This window comes from Lepidochelys kempii, chromosome 1 (genome assembly GCF_965140265.1).
Source record: "Lepidochelys kempii isolate rLepKem1 chromosome 1, rLepKem1.hap2, whole genome shotgun sequence".
Taxonomy (NCBI): Eukaryota; Metazoa; Chordata; order Testudines; family Cheloniidae; genus Lepidochelys; species Lepidochelys kempii.
In genome coordinates this window covers 195704260-195727040 of record NC_133256.1, presented here as the reverse complement: position 1 = coordinate 195727040, position 22781 = coordinate 195704260, and the positions used below count along the sequence as shown (strand labels likewise).

Sequence of the window (22781 nt, the reverse complement as noted above, 5' to 3'; positions counted from 1 at the left end):
TAATACTCTGAACAGTTGACTTAACATTAAAATATTGGTTTATACTTCCTTATCTTTAGTTGATTAAGGAATTTCCTTCAACTCTAACATGTAACACTTCACTTGGACTGCAAAAATTTATGCGTATGCTTAACTTCAAGTACATGTCCAGTCCCTTTTACTTCAATGAAACTACTTGCTTTTAAAATTAAGCACATGCTTAATTAAGTAGCTGCTTAAGTCTTTGCAAGATCAAGGCCCAAGATATAACAGTGATGGACTCATTATAAACATCACAGATGCTACTGAACTAGTTAAAAGTTACTAAGCTATTAATTACTGTAACATAAGAACTCCCTCACTTTGGTCTAAATGCCATATTGAAAACAATTAAAAAGGGAAAGTGCTTGCAGAACAGTAAGTTATACAAAATGTTTTCATAGAAAACGTGTTAGTGTTTTGCGCATGGTTTTGTTAATAGGTGGACATGATGCAATATAGTATCTTACCTTGAAATGGGATCTTAATATACCTTGTAGTAAACTTAAAGGAAAAATTAAAACAGTAAAAATTAGTTTATTTTTCAACATTATTGCTCAAAACAATTAAATAGCACATATTTATTTTCTGTACATTCCTCTTTCTGCTCAGCTGAATAAGCTGAGAGAAAAAATATTGGATTTAAGAACATAGCCTAAATTTTTTTGACCAGGGTGCCTAATGTTAGGCTCCTAAATCCATACTAAGGCATCTAAATAACTCCGATCTGATTTTCAGAGATGCTTCAGCATCTCAAATCTCCCTGGAGTCAACGGTAGCTAGCGAGAGGGCCAGCTCCCCTAAAAACCTGGTCACTTTTAAGTAGGTCCGTAAATATGAATACAGGAGCCTAATGAAACAACCATTTTGGCAGTTGTCTTATACAAATAATTTAAGAACTTTTGTATTAGCAATCACATGGTGGTACAGTTCTGCATCTTACATACATCTTAGGGCAGGAAGTCAAATTTACTGACAGAATATGTGGAAACTATACATAAAAAAATCTAGTTGAAGAAATACTCCTCCTGTGGTCATTTTAAATTAAGATTATCCTCTATACTTAGTCTTCACTTTTCCCTCTCCTTACCAATCTAAAGGCTAAGAATTAAACTGTTAAGATAAAAATTTTAAATTCTGGCTATTGATACTGATTCTATGGAAGTCACAAATTATGGTTCAAATGATTTTGGCAAGTCTTTATTTCATTAGACTTTAATGATACATTTTATTACTGTATGCGAATCTGTTTCACAGGGAACACTAGCAATGGGTACAGATGAAATTATTACAAAGAAATACCCTGAAGCGTGAAGCTATAAACCAGAACTGAAAAGTGTGTCCAAACAAAAACTGATTTTTTTTAATTGCACTATGTACACTGAGTCCGGTCTGGGAGTTGCGCAAATCCCAACACTTCGTAACATACCTGGGCTATGGTTTAATCTGTTTCTTGGTTTATACTTTTCATAACATGATATGTATGCTGCCCCCTCTGTCCATATTAAGATTTTGGTGCTGTTTTAATGCTCTTTGTTTTAAAACTATGATATAGAGCGCATATCTTTAAATGAGAAGTTTGGAGCACACTGTCCATCTGGAATACAAACATTAAGGGTTACTTTGTTGTAAGATCTGCAGTATTCCAGTAAAACATCAATGCTCTTGGTTTCAAGAGATGGTACGTCTGACCAGGCCAGTTTTTGCTTTCCCGTTGTGATTTTAAAAAATTGTCCCAGTTTGAGTTATGATTGAGAATGTAAGTACCCTGCCTACTCATATAAATCTTGCTTTCTGAAAACTTCAGAGCATGGATTTCTTGGAAAACATCAACAGCCTTGCAGCTCACTGAATGGAACATATCAGTACAACAGATAGGAGGTGATGACTTACATGGACACCTCTTGATCAAAACAACTGGTAGGAAGGGGGCAGGTTTAATTTCAGAGTTATCCGTCTTCTTTCAGGACTTTTCATCCTTTGAAGTCTATTCATAATATGTGGAACTTGGCTTTACAAATAAAACTCTTTGTAAATGTGGAACTATTTGGCTTTACAAATAAAAATAAAAGTCCCATCACAGTAATAATAAGTCAACTTACCAAAACACAACCTGTTGACGTTCCTTTTATGTTTCCTATATACAGCGTAGTAATCTTAATATCCAGTGCTGGCTCCATCTGTTTATTGGATGTGTTACAGGAAGGTAAGTCTGTGGAAGAGTTATCTTCAAGTGGTTCAGTTGAAACCTATATAATTAGAAATATTTTAATACAGTGCTTGGAGTGAGCGTTTTAGCCCTAACCTCAAGGTAATTTCCCCCTAGGAGTTATTTTTCAAACAGGTTTTCCATATTACAAGATGCATACGTTATTATTACTAAGGAACTAGTTCTGGAGTTTATCCTCTCAAGGGGTTAGAGGCAACTCTCTCTTCCTAGTTTGTGTCACTTCACCAAAATATAACAGTGCTCTTTCAGCTCCATCTCTTTGCAAACTGATCCAACACAAAAGCAGACCCATACAGTATAGCAGCAGCAAATATCCCTTTTCCCACATCAAACCTACACAATCCAACTTAAAACCAACATTCAAGGCATGTTGCAATACTTCATCTATAGGAAAAGACAAGCAATGTGTCTTCTAACTCGATACAAAACTACATGCAGGGATGCTCCACAGTTAGACTGAGTACAGCAACACAAAACCCAGTAGTATATGATTGGTCAGTGAGTTACTGAACTTCCTTTTATCATGAGTTTTAGATTCAAATCCCATTTTTTAGGCCAAAGGGAAATGAGCAGGTTTAGCATATGTTATTGTAGCTGTGTCAGTCCCTGGACATTAGAGAAACAAGGTGGGTGCGTAATATTTTTTTGGATCATCTTGTGTTGGTGAGAGAGAAGCTTTTGAGCTTACACAGAGCTGCTCTTCATCTTCAGTTACATCTTGCAATAGCTCTTCTGCCAAAGGTAACTCAGGCTCTTGCTCTGTTTCTTTGTTGTCAGTTGTGTCATCATGCACAGGCTGCAGATCCATCTTTTCTGGGTCTTTTGGTTCAGAAGATCCTTCATCGTCGCTGGAAAGAACAACTAAAGAGGAAAATCCATTTTTATAAGACTCAGATTTAAGAATAAATTGTAACTCCTATCAAATCACAGATTTTTGGTAAGAAAAAAAAAGCCTGTCTGCAATTGACACTGGGGGTTTAATTAAACCCCCATTAAACAGGAAGTTACGCTGACTTGGTAGACCTGGGGTTGAACTATGCACTACCATGTAAGCAATCCGCGTGACATACATTCATACATACACTTATGTTTGTGTGTGTATGTCTCTCTCATTGGCTTGGAAGGGGCAGAGAAGACTGCAAAGGAACTTCTATAATGCAGACTGACCTCCATTGCTCTGCACAACCCCTACTGGCTAATTTAAGAGTGGTATTTACAAGCTCCTAAGAGTTCCACCCAGTCTTCAGCTAAAAATATGTTAATGTACAGCTGCAGGGATACGAGGGAGGGCAGGAGAATGAAACACCAAAAAGGACACTGAATAAAATAAGCTTAGATTTAATGCAACACTATGGTTCTGACTTAAATGATCACAAAATCAAGGAGATTCAAAATTAAGGTTGACACTGTATCCTTTACTCACTCCAATATGATTTTTATACACACGCACACGCTTACTTTCAACAAGATTACTGGTCTAGTAGATGGGGCGAAGCTGTAGATGCGATATATCTTGATTTTAGTAAGGTTTCTGACACAGTCCCACGTGACATTCTCATAAGCAAACTAGCAAAATGCGGTCTAGATGAAAAGTACTATAAGGTGGGTGCATAACTGGCTGAAAAACCACACTCAGAGAGTAGTTATCAATGGTTCGCTGTCAAACTGGGAGGATTTATTTAGTGGGGCCTCACAAGGGTCTGTTCTGCATCTGGTACTATTCAATATTTTCATTAATGATTTGGCTAATGGAGTGGAGAGTACGCTTATAAAGTTTGTGGATAATACCAAGCTGGGAAGCATTGCAAGCTCTCTGGAGGAAAGAATTATTATTCAAAATGACCTTGACAAATTGGAGAATTGGTGTGAAATTAACAAGATGAAATTAAATAAAGACAAGTGCAAAATACTACTGTTAGGAAGGAAAAATCAAATGAGGAATAACTGGTAAGGCAGTAGTACTGTTGAAAAGGATCTGGGTATAGGGAATCACAAACTTAGTATGAGCCAACAATGTGATGTAGTTTAGAAAAAATCTAATACAATTCTGAGGTGTATTAACAGAAATGTCAAAGCTAAGATACAGGAAGTAACTGTCTAGCTCTACATAGCGCTCGTTATGACATAGCTGAAGTACTGTGTCCAATGCTGGGCACCACACTTCAGGAAAGATGTGGATAAACTGGAGAGAGTCCAGAGGAGAGCTACAAAAATGATAAGAGCTTTAGAAAACCTGACCTACGAGGAAGGTTAAAAAACTGGGCATGCTTAATCTTGAGAAAGGAAGACTGATGGGGGACCTGATTACAATCTTCAAATATGTTAATGGCTGTATTAAAAAGGAAGGTGATCAGTTGTTCTCCATGTCCACTGAAGGTAGGACAAGAAGCAATGGGCGTAATCTGCATTAAGTGAGATTTAGGTAAAATAAAAATATTACGAAGCTAAGATATTAAGGTTAATATATTAAGAAAATCTTTGAAACTATAAGGATAGTTAAACATTGGAAGAAGCACTGAGAAATACCCAACATTGGAGGTTTTTATTAACAGGTTAGACAAACACCTCTCAGGGATGGTCCAGATATATTTGGTCTTGCCTCTGTGCAGGAAGCTAGATTAGGTGACCTCTCAAGGTCCCTGCCAGTCTTTTACATTTATATTATTTTATATTTGTATAGAACCTTTTACCAAAAGATCTCAAAGCAATTTTCAGGCATTCACGAATTAAGCCACAACACACCTCCTTAAGGTAGCTAAATATTTCTCTCATTTTAAAGCTCAGAAACAAGCAGAGTAACTTGCCCAATGTCACACGAGTCAGTTGTAGAATAAGGAACAGAACCCAGAAATTCCGTCTCCCTAATGCTGTTCCATAACTACAAGACCATCCATTGCAATAATACACATCATGCACTGTTCTGAGATTTGTGCAATGCTTTAGTGATACTGTGATCTCTGATCCATATATTCTACTTCAAGTATTTACATTAGTAAGTCATGCCTGCCTCTTCTAAGTTTCTAAAAAGATCAATAAATATCACTAACAGATATATTACATACTTGGCTCAGCTGAAACAAATGTCTGATTGCCCTTGCAGATTCTGTTGCGCAACTTGCTCAGATACTCTGACATGTCCACCTTTGGTTTACCAGAAGTGCCAACTAGTGGGGAAATCCTCACATCCTCACTGGTGGTAGAATACTGCTTCTGTAATGAACTCCTGGGAGGACGCTCTGAGCAGTGTTCCTTTGCACAGCTGAAAGCTGGTTCCAAATGGTCATGGATGGACGTTTCTTTACATTCTGCCTCTACAACCAGGGAAACATTTTCCTGAATCAGGCCAGATCTATGGCCCTGGGTTGAAATTATCCTTCGTTCTTTCTAGAAAACAAAAATCAAAGATTTAATCTTTTCTGGGGTCCAAAACATACATTTGTTTCCTGACCTTGCTGAGATGACTGAGCTCTGTGACCACTGACTTACACACCTAGCAAGGTAAAAGAGATGTTGCTGAACATTTCAGACAGAGCTAAGTGTAGGACTCAGACTGGGGTTAATTCTTCTTCCCCCATCTTATGACAATGCAGAACGTTTACGTAAGATATCGTAAGCAGAGAACAACCTTTCTGACCATGATTATTTTCAAACTGAACAAGAAACCAGTGTCTAACCTTTTGGCAGCTGCCCCATGGGCTGCCACAGATGGGAGTTAGAAGTGCTCGTTGCCTATCAAAAGCAGAGTTGGGGGTATTGAACAACTCTCAGATTCAGCCCATTGGGAGTTCAGGGCCTGATCCAAAGCCCACTGACGTCAATGACAGTCTATTCACTGACTGCAAGGGGCTTTGGAGTAAGTGCTTACAGAGCACCTATCATTGGAGCATGCAGGTGCTTGAACACAGATGACTTGTATTGGACTCTGCTCTTACCTTCTGCAAGTTCAGTTTCTCAAACTTGAATTCCTTTACCCCTTTTTTCCCTGGCTTAACAACTGATCAGAATAAACTATTTATCATCTCCAGGACTCCAATAACCGACTTGCAGTTCATAATTTTAATATATTTAAAGGTTATGGTTTATTCTCTTCTATCAGTGAAGGAAGCTATGTTACTGAATTTATGCTTTAATTAGCTTAGTGCTTTGCAGTGTAACAATAATTAATGGTTCCAAAGCACACTTTAAGCCATGGTATAGCATTTTAGATTACAATAAAAAGGGTTAAAACTGAAGTGAGGGGGAAAAAAAAGTAATTTTGGAAATGAAAAAAACAGTGAAAGAAGAAAATTAGCACACCAATACATTCTGCTACTTAGGCACCAATGCTGGAGTACACAAGTAACTCTACACACCTGAGTAGTCACACAAATTCAAATTGGACAATAAGGAGGTGATATTTAAAGTATATCAGAAACATAAAAAATCCTAAGAGTATTGGCCCATTATGAGACAAAAATGGGGGAATTAATAATAATGCACAAAAGGCAAAAGTGTTCAATATATCTGCTCTGTATTTGGGGAAAAACAAATGCTGTAATCATATAACACTCTTTCCACTCCACTAATATCGAGTTAAATATCAGCTACTAAAAGTAAGACATTTTTAAAATCAAAAGCAGGTCTGAATAACTTGCATCTAAGAGTTTTGAAAGAGCTGGCTGAAGAGCTCACTGGACCATTAATGCTCATTTTCAATTAGTCTTGAACACGGGGGCAGTCCCAATGGACTGGAAAAAAAACTAAGGTTGAGCCAATGTTTAAAAAAAAGTAAACAGGACCACTCAGATAATTACAGTCCTGTCACTCTGGCATCGATCCCAGGCAAGGTTATGGAGTGGCTGATATGGGACTCAATTAATAAAGAATTCAGGGTAATATAATTAATACCAATCACCATCGGTTTACAGAAAATAGATCCTGTCAAACTAACCTGATAGCTTTTCTGATGAGATTACATTTGATTGATAAAGATAGTAATATTGACATAATATAGTTAGACTTTTGTAAGGCACTTGACTTGGTAACACATGATGGATTAAAAAACTAGAATGATATAAAATCAGCTTGGCACTATGATGGGGTACTCACCCCACACCAGCCCTGAAGGGGTTCAGGTGGCCCAGAAAGGGCTAATTAACCTACACAGTTGCATCTCTTGGGAGGTTCAGGGATTTATAAAGAGTAATTGCTGATGGAAGCCCAGCTGGGGGAGAAGCTGGGAAACAATTATAAAGACAGGAAGTTTGTAGTAGCAGGAAGGCTGCAGGGAGAAAGTCTGTAGTCATTCTCTAGGAGCACAGAGGTAAGAAGGAGGAAACCAGGGTAGAGAATAAGTAGAGCCTTGTGCGGATAGAAAATATATACCCACAGATGCGGACATCCAAGGATACAAATTGCTATCCGCGGAGCTGTAGGAATTGCATGGTGAAAGCAGCAGCATATTGAGCTGTCTCTCCCAGGAGATAGCACCCCATGCTGGCAGCTCCTCTGGCTTGGCTGTTCTGCCCCCAGCCCTGCCCAGCGGAGGGTGGGGTGGGGGATGGAGAAAACAACCAGGCTCACTGGCAGCTGTCCCTGGTGCTGCTAGTGTGTGCAAGCAGCTCACACGCCTCCGGGCAGGAGACACAGAACGTTGTGTGAAAGGGATTCATATCTGAAAGCATGTGAACCACTTGCATACACTAGCGCAACCAGGGACAGCTGTTGATGAGCCTGGTGCCTGACCCAGTGGGCAGGGGTGGAGGTGGTACACCCATGCTCAATCAGTGGATATTGATTTATACCCAGGGATATAAATTTTGTATCCGCACAGGGCTCTAAGTCCTGGGATCCTAGCCCCGGAAGCAGGGTCAGTCCCAGAGAAGTTGTGGTGAAAAATAGCTTGAGAAGTCCAGGTAAGAAGAAGCCCAGTGAAAGCAGCAGCAAGGATGGGGACCGTGTAGACCTTGACTGCTGTTCATAGGGTTCCAGGACTGGAACGCAGTGTAGAGGGAGGGCCTGGGTTCCTCTACCAGCCACAGGAAAGTGGCAGAGGACTGTTGGAGGTACCATCCACACAGCTGGTCTGGTGGAACTTTAATACCCTGGAAAGGGGCATTATATAGTGACTAGCTGGAGTGGTGGGTCATGAAGAGACAGCATTGTGAATTACGAGAAGAGGAATGAGTACACCGATGGAGTGACCATCAGCAGGGGGTGCCTAAAAGGAAGAAAACCGGTATACCACGCCTGGTCACAAGGAGGCACTCTTGTGGTGAGTGAACCCCATTACAGGCACACATTAGATGGACTAATATCTGGCGAACTGATAGGTCTCAAAATGAGACTGTAAACAAGCAATCATCACTGAGCACATGTATGTCTAATGTGGTCCCACAGGGATTAGTTCTTGGCCCTACCCTACAACATTTTTTATCAGTGAGGTGGAAGAAAACAAAAATTCATCACTGATAAAAATTGCAGACAACACAAAAATTGGGGGGAGTGGCAAATAATGAACAGGACAGGTCACTGACAGAGTGATCTGAATCGCTTGGTAAGCTGGGTGCAAGCAAACAATATGCATTTTAATAAGTCTAAGTGTCAATTATACATGGTGGGAACAAAGAATATAGGCCGTACAAACAGGATGAGTGACTATCCTGGAAAGTAGTGAGTAAGATTTAAGTGTGGTGGATAATCAACTGAACATGAGCTCCCAGCAGTCTGATGCTATGGCGAAAAGGGCTAATAAAATCCTCGTATGCATAAACAGGGGAATCTCAAGTAGGAGCACAGACATTATTTTACCTATATGCCTCCAGCTTTCATCCAGACCACATTGCACGATCCATTGTCTACAGCCAAGACCTAAGATACAACTGCATTTGCTCCAATCCCTCAGACAGAGACAAACACCTACAGGATCTCAATCAAGCATTCTTACAACTACAAAACCCACCTGCTGAAGTGAAGAAACAGATTGACAGAGACAGAAGGGTATCCAGAAGTCACCTACTACAAGACAGGCCCAACAAAGAAAGTAACAGAACGCCACTAGCCGTCACCTACAGCCCCCAACTAAAACCTCTCCAACGCATCATCAAGGATCTGCAACCTATCCTGAAGGACAATCCCTCACTCTCACAGACCTTGGGAGACAGACCAGTCCTCGCTTACAGACAGCCCCCCAACCTGAAGCAAATACTCACCAGCAACTACAAACCACACAACAAAAACACTAACCCAGGAACCAAACCCTACAACAAAACTTGGTTGCCAACAATGTCCGCATATCTAATGACCTAACCACATCAGCCACACTATCAGGCTGATAGTTCACCTGCACATCTACCAATGTGATATATGCCATCATGTGCCAGCAATGCCCCTCTGCCATGTACATTGGCCAAACTGGACAGTCTCTACGCAAAAGAATAAATGGACATAAACCTGACATCAGGAATTATAACATTCAAAACCCAGTCGGAGAACACTTCAATCTCCCTGGTCACTCAATAACAGACTTAAAAGTGGCAATTCTTCAACAAAAAAAACTTCAAAAACAAACTCCAATGAGAAACTGCAGAACTGGAATTAATTTGCAAACTGGAAACCATCAAATTAGGCCTGAATAGAGACTGGGAGTGGATGGGTCACTACAGAAACTAAATCAATTTGTTCATCTCTAAGGTGCCACAAGTACTCCTCATTGTTATTATAAAAACTAATTTCCCCTTGCTAAATACTCACACCTTCGTGTCAACTGTTTGAAATGGGCCACCTTGTTTACACTGACCTCATTAACACGACAAAAGTGACTTCCACTCCTTCTTGTCAACTGTTGAGAAATGCCTGCTTCCAACTTAAATTGAATTGGCTCGTTAGCACTGATCCCCCACTTGGTAAGACAACTCCTATCTTTTCATATGCTGTGTATTTATACCTCCCTACTGTATGTTCCACTCCATGCATCTGATGAAGTGGGTTTTAGCCCAGAAAACCTATGCCCAGATAAATTTATTAGTCTCCAAAGTACCACAAGGACTCCTTGCTGTTTTCACATATGTAGAGTTACTCAGGTAAATGTTGCGGAGTCAAGGTCTTTGTGTGTTGCTATAAGGGAATGGAAGAAAAGATATCAAGATTTGATACAGCACTACTTAGCCAACAGGTGGTACATAATGTCTTTTAAAGACAATTTACTAGCTGCTGGTATAATCTTTGGATTTAGTTGCTGCTATTAAAGCGAAAAAACACTAACACAACAAAATTGTTACTTACATATGACGATGGTACTTTTCCACGGGAACATGCATTACACTGATCAGGAAAATGGCCACTAAATCTTCTTTTCCTCTTCTCAGAATTCAGACAACTTGCTTCCCTCAAACCAAGAGAGTTCAAGATTTTGCTTTCTTTATCTTGTTGATCACCTTTCTTGTTTTCTATACCAAATATTTTAATAAAAAACAACAACAAAAAAGAGTAACTTAATAGGGCACAATACCATAACATTTCTATTAAAATTGCTGGTAGTCATCCTTAAACATCTTCACCATTTTCAAATTGTGGTCACAGTGGCAAAAAATAAAAAAAGTGCATCAATTACCATATTTGCATCCACACAAGATTTTTCTCTCTCTTTCTTGCATGTGTTTACTAGATAATTCCATCCCCTCTCTGCCGTGAAAATGGCGATACGCAGTGAAAAATTATTTTAAATTCATAAGCAATCTGAAATCTGAACAAATCTGCAATCTACAGGAGCAAGAAAAGGATGTAACTGAACTCATAACCCACCTCAGAGTAGGAATGTTAACCTCAGTACCTAAGCCAATTCTAGCTTTAGTAATTAACATTCTGCCCTCCTAAATCCCTCCTGCAGTTTCAGCTGGATACAGTATTCTGCCCCCATGTAAATATTGCTATGAAATGTTAAAAAACTTGTGTAATCCACACACCTCCTGGGTGTGGTGCTCTATCCCCTCTAGTGACACCCAGACCACTTATAGATTAATGAGTCTGCTACAACCTTAGCTAAAGTCCATGTGGCTTTTAGCTCATGCAGTACAGGCTCATGCTTTTAGCTTCAGAGATCCAAAGTTCCATCCCGCCTGCCAACAACTGAAGTCTGTCGTTGCACGTTACATCACCCACTTGCCTGTCTTGCAGTACTGAACGAAATCATTGTGCAGCATTTGTACATCAGTTAAGTTCATGTAACATTTTAACAACCTTTGAAACAAAAGGCTTTGTATAAAGGTGTGATATTATTGTTAGGGTTGTCAATTAATCGCAGTTAACGCATGCGATTAACACAAAACAAATTAACTAGATTAAAAAAATAGTTGCCATTAATCGCAGTTTTAATCGTACTGTTAAACAACAGAATACCAATTTACATTATAAATATTTTTGAGGTTTTTCTACATTTTAAAACATATTGATTTCAGTTGCAAAGTTACAGAATATGAAGTGTACTGTGCTCACTTTATATTATTTTTGATTACAAATATTTGCACTGTAAAAAAGATAAAATAAATATTTCTTTTCAATTCAACTCATATAAGTCCACTTAGTCCTACTTCTTGTTCAGCCAATCACTAAGACAAACAAGTTTATTTACATTTACAGGAGATAATGCTGCCTGCTTCTTATTTACAATGTCACCTGAAAGTGAGAACAGGCTTTCACATGGCACTGTTGTAACTAGCATTGCAATGTATTTACATGTCAGATATGCTAACCATTCATATGCCCCTTCATGCTTCGACCTGTAGGGTCTAAATTTTTACATTCTTTTGGTTTTGAGTGCAGTTATGTAACAAAAAATTCTACATTTGTAAATTGCACTTTCACGATAAGGAGATTGCACTTCAGTACTTGTATGAGGTGAACTGAAAAATACTATTTCTTTTATCTTTTTTATGGTGCAAATATTTGTAATAAAAATAATAATATAAAGTGAGCACTGTACACTTTGTATTCTCTGTTGTAACTGAAATCAATATATCTGACAATGTAGAAAATCATCCAAAATATTTATAATAAACTTAAATTGGTATTCTATCATTAACAGTGCAATTAAAACGGTAATTAATCATGACTTTTTAAAATCTCACAATTAATTACAATTATTTTTTTTTTGACAGGTTTCAGAGTAGCAGCCATGTTAGTATGTATCCGCAAAAAGAAAAGGAGTACTTGTGGCACCTTAGAGACTAACCAATTTATTTGAGCATAAGCTTTTGTGAGCTACAGCTCACTTCATCGGATGCATTCAGTGGAAAATACAGTGCGGAGATTTATATACACAGAGAACATGAAACAATGGGTGTTACCATACACACTGTAACGAGAGTGATCAGGTATGGTGAGCTATTACCAGCAGGAGAGTGGGGGTGGAAAAAAACCTTTTGTAGTGATAAATTATTTTTTTAATCGTTTGACAGCCCTACTTCTTATAACTGAAGGTAGAGCCTTAAGCTCCTCTCTTGTTTTCCTTCTGTTTGTGTATTTAAGCTATTGCCTTAACATTATTTAAAATTTAGCTTTAGATATTTGATAGCGTATGGATATTTTACCCCACACACTTTTGACAAAATGTTCACAAACCAAAACCTTTGTATTACCCTTTTTTTGTACACTCTCCTTGTAAATATAAGGCAAATATCTAGTTCTTCAACTGTAATATCCAAATATTTAAATGCAAAACAGAACTGTTCTTCATCACTAACCTTTCTTCTGCTGGTCATATCTTCTTACAGTAAACAGAGCATTATTGCTTTCTGCTTCTTTAGACGGTTCAGACAATTTCAGAAGACTGTTATCTGTCTTCTTCTGATGCCATTCATTCCTGTAAAAACAACAGCTATGAATTCTCCTTAATCCTGCAAGAGTACTGACTAACCCTCTCTATGGATATCAGAGTAGGATCAGATTACAGAATCCTGCTTCACCAATAAGCGTTGTGAAGCATAGCAAAATACAATGCAGACAAATTTAGTTTCCTCCATGGAAGTACACTACTAGACGTACTGACATTAGCAGTGTTGATCACCAGTGAAAAGGATGCTTCTAAGAAGGTGCACAACATGAGAATCTGATTCACTGGTAAAGGTTAGTCATTTAAATATTGTTCTGCCAGTGCTGCCTGTGAAGCACTGTTGAGACAATGATCAGAAGCACTGACTGCAAAGAGGAAAGCCATAGTCACTTACATATCTCTTTCCCTTTGTCATTAACATCGGGCATAGGGGGCAATATAGCACATTTCATATTATTTGAGACTTTAAATGGGCACAAGATTCCAAAGTATGAGTTGTTCCCCGGAGAAAAGGTTTCAAACAGAGAATTCCAGCTAAAAGGGTCCTGAAAAGGATGTGCTTTGCACATAGAGGGCTGAGGGAAGATAGGGACGATTACTGGAAACTGATGAAAGGAAAACTACGGGTCTTAGTCTGTGCTTATTTCTCAAGCTGTTGGTTTTATTTTAAAAATGGAAGCAACAATAGCAGAACCAAGACTTTTACTATCCTCTACAACTCTTTTTTCCTGTACAAAATGTACTGATAACAAATTGATGTCACACTTCAGTTTTGAGGGTCTGATCTTGTGAGCTGCTGATGGCCCTCAACTCCTACTGAAGTTAATGGGAGTTGACAAAACTTAGTACTGTGCCAGACAAGGAGACACCACCTAGCAGGATTGGGACCTGCCAGATGTGGGTGCTTAAATGTATTCCGACACCAGCAAAAAGAATGGTCACTTTGGACAATAAGCAATATTAATCTATTTTATATTTTCCATACCAGTTGTCTGCTTCAACCTGAATTTTCTGGGAAAATTTCAGACAAAATAGTTTAGCCATTTCAGAAAATGAAGTGAGGGGAAAATATGTTCATTTGTCCATGTTAAAAAATTCTGGAGACCTTTTCTTTAAAAAGCACTCCCTTGCTTTAGAGTGGTGGCTTGAAATTTGGCACAAGAGTTGCCTTTGGGTCAGGTAAGTGCCCTTTTGTGAAAATCCACCCAAGCTGTAAGACCACGAAAAATTATAGTTTGCACATGCTCAGTAGAGACTTCTTAGATTCTAATATCTAAATACCTCAAATTCCCACTGCACTGAGCATGCTGGATCCGGTTCAGGGCTGAGCAGGATTGTCCCCGCAATTGCAGTTCTGGACTGCTGCAAGCTGCACCAGGTCAGGGTCCAGGTACCTGAACTGAGACCAGGGAGAACCTCTGGCTACGTCTACACTGCACACCACTGGCGGCAGCATGTAGGGTATGTGTAGCTATATGCCAGGCTGTGTTCACGGCAATGTGTAGCTAGAAGTATCAGTGAAAGGCTCTGGCAAAGGGGAAGCAACAGGGAAAGAGATCTGGCAGGGGAGCTGCCAGTTACTTTTTCTGCTGCCTCCTAGCTACTGGAGTTTTTCCTCTGTGGCAAGAAAAGGGTCAAGCAGCAAAGAGCCGCTGGAGCGTTTCCTCACTGCCTCCCCTCTGCCGGAGCCTTTCCCTACATCGGGACTTTACACTGCTAAAAACAGCATTGGAGATGGAGGAGGCATTGTTTGGGTGTGCAGAGAGCTGTGTAGGATATATACTCACTGGATTCAGGCATGTCTTTACTTTAATCGCCTAAGCAGTGCCTCACTATCAACACTTCTATTTATACCTGGGCCAGGGGGCAAGAAGTGTATGTACTCTACATGCTGCTGTAAGAAGTGAGCAGTGTAGATGTACCCTCCCTGCTCTCAATGACCTTCCTCCTGGAAGACAGCATTGAGGAGGAAGCTCTGATTCAAATGCAGATAGCATACTATGTGGACACAGTAGGTATAGGGCAACACATTGGATGAGGAGCTGCGGGGTAGGGGAAAATTGGGATTTGCTCAAGAGATTGGGACAAGAAGTCAGAGGAGATACAAACTGGATGAGAGCCCAGAGAAGGTGACTGGGCCTAGGAGCCAGTGGGAATAGGAAACATCGGGGTTGCAGAGGTCATGACTAGAGGAAGGGGGAGAGAAACATGGGATGAGGAGCCATGAAGTGGAGAGAACTGGGATGGGGAATCCAGATAAGCAAGACGTACTTGCTGGGCAAGGAGACTGGATCTGGTAAAGTGAGGAGAATGGGCCTGTGTCAAGGTGTAAAGGTGAGGAACAGACAGGACTGGAACAGGGACAGGTTGGAGGAGAGGGGGCAAAAGAGGTCACTTGTGTGGAATGGGTAGACGAATCTGTGCCCACTGAAGAACACTGGCTCTCAAAGCCTAGAATGGAGCCCAAGATTCCTGAACTTCCCCAGTCCTCTGCTGACAGCAAATATCTGTGATACCCACAGGCAAAGTGTATGTCTCATCCCCTCTAGTGCTGTGCCACAAAGAGGATAACTTACTACTGCTATCAGTTGCTCCATCACCTCAACTGGCAGAGGTCTGCATGGTGGATCTAAAGGTTCTACCCCTGCTGATGAACCATACAGGTGTCAATATGATGTCATGATAGAACTTTTTTAAAAGCCAATGAAATTATGCCCAAGTGCTATGTTAAAAGGACACTGATGTTACAATGTCAAACTCTCAAAAGTTAGGGCTAATCTACGCTAGAAGTGCTACAGCGGCACAGCTGAACCAATGCAGCTGCGTCTCTGTAGCGTGCCTGGTTAAGACGCTTTATGTTGACAGGAAAGAGCTTTCCCATCAGCATAATAAAACCACCTGCCTGAGAGGCGATAGCTATGTCAGTGGGAGAAGCTCTCCCACCGATATACCACTGTCCACACTGGCACTTAGATTGGTGTAGCATATGTTGCTCAGGCAGGTGGTTTATTTGCACCCGAGCGACATAAATTATACCAACATACCTTAAGGCTTGTTTACACCACAGGTTAATACCAGAGTTAAGGCTGCCTGTGCAATCTTAATTCGCTCCCTTGTGCACATGCATTATGATAGCCTTTCATTACATGATCACCATGTTTTTTCCACAGGATTCCTGCCTCCTTTAGTGCACAGGATGGACCTGCTCTGGCAATGAATCAGGGTTGTGTAGTGAAGACGATTGTAATCTGGAGGATCATTGTTTTATTTGCTGTAGATGTTGGAAGGTGTGGAGTGAACGATGCAGTGCATATCCAGAAAAGAGAGGAGGGTCTCATGGTTAAGGCAGTTGAATGCTGCCCTAGGGAACTGGATTCTATCCTTGGCTCTGCCACAGTTTCTCTATGTAATTCTAGTCAAGTCACTTAAACAGGTGGTCATAAGTTGCACATTCCTCATTTTCTGGGTGCCTGACTAGAGATCTTGGGGTCTGATCTGCAGAACTGCTGAGCACTCACAGCTGCATCTGAAGTAAATGGGAGCTGTGCTTTGAACATATAAATTACTTTATAATGCTAAATACGCTAAAAACTTCTGATCCTAGTTGTCTCAAATACGGCACACAGAGAGTTAGTGGATACTTTTAACCTTAATCTTGCTGTCTCTCTTCTTCATATCTGTAAAATGGGGATACCACTCCCTCATCTCACAGGTGTGTTGTGAAGATAAACTAATGTTTGTAAAGCACTTTCATACTGTATCAATGACTACCATAAAAAATCCCATGGAGAAAATAATTCTGTCTTCAGAGTAGAATTGGAATAGCATGCAGTAAGTAAGGCATGCAAGGGCTACACATTGAACTATCAGGATAAAACAAAATATTGAATAGCTGCTTATTGAATAAGTACTGTACACTGAATGAAGCAGGGGGCCTGTGGGGGGGGGGGGGGAAGAGTATATGATCATATAATTGAAGACTATCATAACGCACACACCAAGGAGCCAAATTAAGGTTGCACAGGCAACTTTAGTTCTGGCATTTCCTAGCTTTTGAGTGCTTGACTTTCTCATCTTAAATAATGTTATTTTAACGTGTGTGTGTATCAATCATACAGAGTTTCCCATTTTAAGAGACCCCACAGAAGTCATCAGGAGTTTCTGGCATTTAGTTTAGTACCACTAATCAATCTTCCCCAGACATTTGACACATACTCTAAAAATCAAACATTTCTTCAGGAATGTTTCAGCAAATATATATCCAAACACAAACATTTCCCCTTATCATAAATACATATAAACTCAGCTCATCTTATTTTCACCCTCTAGTACAGAGAGTGAATATTACTTTAAAAGGTGACCTGCACGGATATATGAATAATCAAACAGCTGTGAAAATGTGCTGAATCCTTTAAATAGCCAAGAGGGCTGGTCCAACACACACACACAACTTACTTTCCTCAGGTCTCTATACAGCTATGATCTGCACAGGATCACCATGGTGATGGGTCACCTCTGGAGATGGTCTCAAGGTGTAAGGTAACTCGAAGGGGAGGACTCATGGGTTTGTTTTTGAACACACTGCAAAGCTATCTCAAGGAATATTTTTTTAAATATTCTTATACCCTGTGGAAAATAAATGAGATTCCTAATATAGTGTTAGAATTACAAATAAAACACAGTTACTTTCAAGGCAAATTGGTGGGCATTTATGGGGCTGGAGTTTCTCACTTCTTTTTCCTGTTTATTAATCGTAAAATCTGATTAGCTATTAGTTAGTAATAATTTTCCAAGTATGAAATGCACTTACAAATGAGATTTTCACATTGCTGGATGGGGATTAATACATGGAAAAACAAATAAATTAGCAATTACCTTATCTATCTTTTATGGGAGTTCCAGAGACTTCATAATATGTTTGCAAATTTCCCAACCCTTCTGTCCCTCTTCCCAAATTATTTTGTGTAACAAATGCTACAATGAGGGAACAGGTAATTGTTCAGCTCCGGGCTATCAGATGATCTGGGAATATTGCAAGTGGTTCACAAAAGGAACTCTGTGATTTGATGAATTCTGGGTGCCTCTGCAGCATCCATCAGGTCTCCAAGGGAATGTTTACACTGCACTCAGAGATGTGATTGAAGCCCATATAGACACATTCAACCTAGCTTTGATCTAGCTAGCTTGAGTACTAATACCAGTCATTGACTTCAGTGCAGGCTAGCTGCTCCAGTAAGTACTCAGGGTCCTGGGTAGGCTTGTACAGCCCACGCTGAAGCATGATACTTCCGTGCTATTTGTGCTCGCACTGACTAAATTAAAGATAGCTTGGGTATGTATTCAGAAACTTCAGTCACAACTCTGACTGCAGTGTAGACATACTCTGAAGCAATTAAAAGGGCTCTACATCTAGCACTATTTACTAATGTTTTCATCTTCTAAGTCTAAATTTACTATGTTTAAAATCCCAACCAGTTTTGTTTGGTGGCTGAAATGAGAATAAGACAAGACAGACGGCTGTGATCAGACTATGATCAAGTATCTCCTTGTCATAGTGGATAGATTCAGCGGATGGCCAGAAGCCTTTCCATGTCACAATTGCACTGCCAAGACAGTGGCTCTCAAGTTTGTTAAAAAAATTATTCCTCGTTTTAGACTTCCCCAGTGGATGGAATCTAGCAGGAGTCTTAAAACTCCCAGAGATGTCTCCCCATCACCCCCCAATCACTACTCTACCCATAGGGGTGTCACCCCATCTGCTCTCATTGCTGCCCCGAAGTGCGTCAGTCCTCCCATTCTCCATTCATTGCTGCTGGCTAGGGGTGCTCCCCCCTGCTGACCCTAAGGGATGTCTCCTTGCCCATATGTTTTTGTGGAGTGCTGGGTATGTCTATGTAATACTATTATAGATTAGTTATTAATTCAGGTATAGTAGAACAGGAGGTTTGAGTTATTTCCCTTTAATTCTTATCTGTATCTTCTTGTTAAGGTTACCTGCACATTAACAAACATCTTATTTGGTTATTGTAAATATTCTGTGAATAGATTTCCCATTCTTCATTCCAGAGTTTCAAATCTGTTTTTAGAATGAATGATGAGGTGTGTGTGTGTGTGTGTGTCAACACCTGAAGTAATGCTACTTACAACATTGACAGAGGTCTGATAAAAAGGTACCTCATAAAAATTCTGAGATGCATGTTACTGCAAAAGCATCTTACTGATATGAAAGATTCAAGATGACAACCTTAAACAGACAGGAAGACCATCCATTCTGGCGGGCAGATAGACCAAGTCAGAAAAATCAAATTAAAAATACAGTATCATGAATGCAAACAGACATGCAGGAAAGAATGAGGGGCATTCTGTATTCAAATTTACACCGAAATTTTCCTTGTTAAATTCACACATGGTCACAACACATCAAAAATAGGAAACAGGACTCTGAATAAGGCTTTACACACACACAGATGCATTCTGATTACGTAATAAGCACTCTGGGTTTGCTCATCACCATGTGATACTTCTCCACATGGGGATGGGCCACTGCAGCCATGTGGTGGGCCTAGGCATAGGGGTTGTTGTGAGGAGCTCAGTCTAACTCTCTCCTCCCCCTTCACAGAGAGACTGTCCACTCATAGGGTTCCCAGAGCAGAGTGAACTGCTGCAGCTCTGTCTCAAAAATGGGTTGCAAGAATATTTTATAGTTGATAGTATTATGAAACTAACATAAGGGTTGCTCCCAGCTCCCCCTATAATACACACACACGTTCAGCTACTTATGTAGTATCTTGTATATACAATTGACAAGAAGTTGCCGTTTAAATTACATGTCGGAACTGGAGGGAAAAGCAGCACTAATCTGAGCACCAGAACCACTAAACTACAAGGCTACTATATACACTAGGCTTAATCCTCCATTGCCTTGCACCTTAAAGCATTCAACCTGGACAGGTATCAAGACAAAATAAGTTATTTATACAGTATCAGTGTGGGAAAAGCTGTGTATTCAGAGGCAAGAAGTGATTTAATACAAGTACCTTGGTTTCTGCTTTTTTTCCCTGAGTGCTACAAGCAATTTTCTAATACCAATTATTTGAAAAGTACTGATGAATTTTTCATAAATGGGGTCTGATCCTGCATCACCTACTCACATGAGAAATCCCATGAACTTCTCATGGGGTGCAGGATCAGGCTCTATCACCACTTGCAATGGACATCTCTGGCCTTTCTACCCACAGTGGATTACAATTTTTCCTGCCACTAAAAAATTATGCTTCCCTACTGCAGACATTGGGGGGCAGATTTTCAGAAGATGGTATAAATTTCTGCACCCACAATTCTAAGTCACTTGGACAAGTATATACAAATCAGTTATTTACATGTTTGAGTTAAATAGCAGGCATAATTAACTGACTGCCCTGTAGAGGCGCAAGAATGGAAAAGCCCAGCTAAGGCCTCCAACATTATTATATAAATATTATAAATTAAAATACATATTTATTGGCCCTTTATATCCACAGTACAAAACTGGATACTTTTTCTACACCAAAGGTGTGATTCTCATATATATTGAGGCCCTTATTCACTGCTCTGGTTATGTCAAGGGACCTTAATGGGGATGTACATGTATTTGAATCCACTATACAGGCTTTATTACTCTGCCAGAGCTGTGTAAAGGGGCCTCTGTGTTAGTGAAAATCAGGTCCCAAAGGTATCCTGGACAAAACTACCAGGCAGTGTTTGAAGAGCTTGTCTAGAACCGTCACTTCCCTAACACGGCTGCTACTCTGAAACCTGTCTTTTCACTAGTAAGATGTTTCAGCATTACTACTTTTACACCACATATTTTAGACAGACTTCTCAGGTTTGTAAGCAGTCTTATCAGCATTTACTCACCACCATTAAAAGTAACATTTGATTCCTGAAAATTGGTTTCTCCTATTAACATACCTTATTAAACAGGTCCAACATTTTTACTTAATGCCTGGGGTCAGAGAAGATTATTACAAAACAAATATGAGAAATGAATCCCTCAAGCAACAAAGAAACCCTGCTACAAAGTAAGCTGAGAGAACCAATTTCTGAAACACTTCGTTTCAGTGAATGTAACTGGAGAAGATATTGAAAAAACATGTTAACACTTGGCTTGAATAAACTAATTTTTAACATAGAGCCACCTCCATTCCAATCTAAAAACTTCAGCAGAGGTAGGCTAAAGATCTTTCATCTCAGTTTAAACACACTTCACCTGTCACTCTGCATTGCCTTCACAAAGCATGCACTTGCTCATGCTTATTGAGACAGATATGGCAAATTCCTGCAATACCCTAGGCAAACCTTACTGAATTAAGTTTAAGTACCTTAAGAGTTCATTCTATTAAAAATGAAAATTTGATGAATTATTGTGGGATTGTATGTAATGTCTCTAGGGAGGAGACATGGTTAAGTAAATTCTGGGAAGTGTTAGGAGAGCTTCAGAGGGCTATTTGAAACAAAATGACTTTTTAAATTAAGTGGGTTTCCCAGGAAATCTCTAGGGAGAGGTGTATGCCAATGTAACTCCATTAGTTATGAAAGTACCTACCTAAACTTATGAAGGAGAAACACATTGTCTACAAATTACTTATTTCCAGATCAAAGACCCCGTCTCTATAAAGGATGGACAAATCTTTTCATGGGTGTGCTTGTTCTGATCTAACAGCTATTATGAACTTATGAACACAGAAAATCCCCTTGGTGGATTCTTAAAAACTGTACACCTGCCAGAGCCCTTGGTAAAGTTGGGGTGATCTCTGGTATTCTTATTAGCATGCGTATAGGTTTTTATTATTTTAATGTGTTTTCTCTGTAATCATTCACCTTAAGAATAAACATGTATGTTTAGGAAAAGCTGTATGGTAACGTATATGTATGGGCAACTACACTGTTTATAATCTTTGAAGAGAAGGCAAAGCAGCCCCTGCTTAGTCAGACTGATTTGCTGGGGAATTCACAGTGTAGACAGGGAACTGTGCAGCCTGGAAAACACTTGGTCAGGAGGTAGAGAGACATGTCTTTGCCCAAGAGATTTGACAGTTGGGGAGCTGGAACCTTGCTGGACCACGATGGGGGAAATACAGGTGCAGTTGCTCTGCCTACACTGTGAACTGTAAAACTTATCAGAATGGGTTACACAGTGCAAAGATGCAATTAGCAGTTTCAAAACTAAAATGTCTGTACTGCCTTTTCTAATATACTGCTTAAAGTGAAACCTATACAGCAGCTGCCCCTTAGATATTTATCAGTGGGTAGAGCGAGTCCATGCTCACTATTCCAGATGTATAACTTACCTATCGTCTCTCAGTTATAAATACAATGAACTATCTACCCAATTTCACATATAGTCTGCTCTCTATGAATACACGTAACTGTCTTTCCAAAATTATATCCAGTTACAGCAGAATACAAATCCCACCATTTCCATTCAGTGTCACACTCCCTACAGATGCTGTTGTAAAATATGCATGAGCTGATTTATACGGCCAAGTATGTCACCTTCAACTATGTGGTTAATATCCAACACACCCAGAGTTTTCTTAAGTCTCATTGTGGGGTAAGTAGCAGCAGAGTGGATTCAGAGCCTAATACTAGCTTGTCAAGCCTCATCTGAGTCAGCACTTCACATTGTTTCTTGGAATGATCCTGGCTATAAAGAGACAGTGAAGACTAAAAAAAGAAGTGCCTTGA

The 22781-nt window shown here is 39.8% G+C and overlaps 1 protein-coding gene across 13 annotated transcripts in view; it reads right to left on the bottom strand.

The window, feature by feature from the left end:
• Positions 1-22781, bottom strand: part of SENP7 (SUMO specific peptidase 7) — a 72409-nt gene that overhangs the window by 23781 nt on the left and 25847 nt on the right. For all 13 annotated transcript variants that reach the window (XM_073306922.1, XM_073306930.1, XM_073306959.1 and 10 more), the window contains 6 exons: positions 12967-13085; positions 10511-10674; positions 5311-5632; positions 2937-3109; positions 2121-2267; positions 489-522 (listed from right to left, as the gene is read on the bottom strand). In XM_073306922.1, the coding sequence (XP_073163023.1) occupies positions 489-522; positions 2121-2267; positions 2937-3109; positions 5311-5632; positions 10511-10674; positions 12967-13085 (959 nt within the window). The remainder of the gene's footprint in view (positions 1-488; positions 523-2120; positions 2268-2936; positions 3110-5310; positions 5633-10510; positions 10675-12966; positions 13086-22781) is intronic.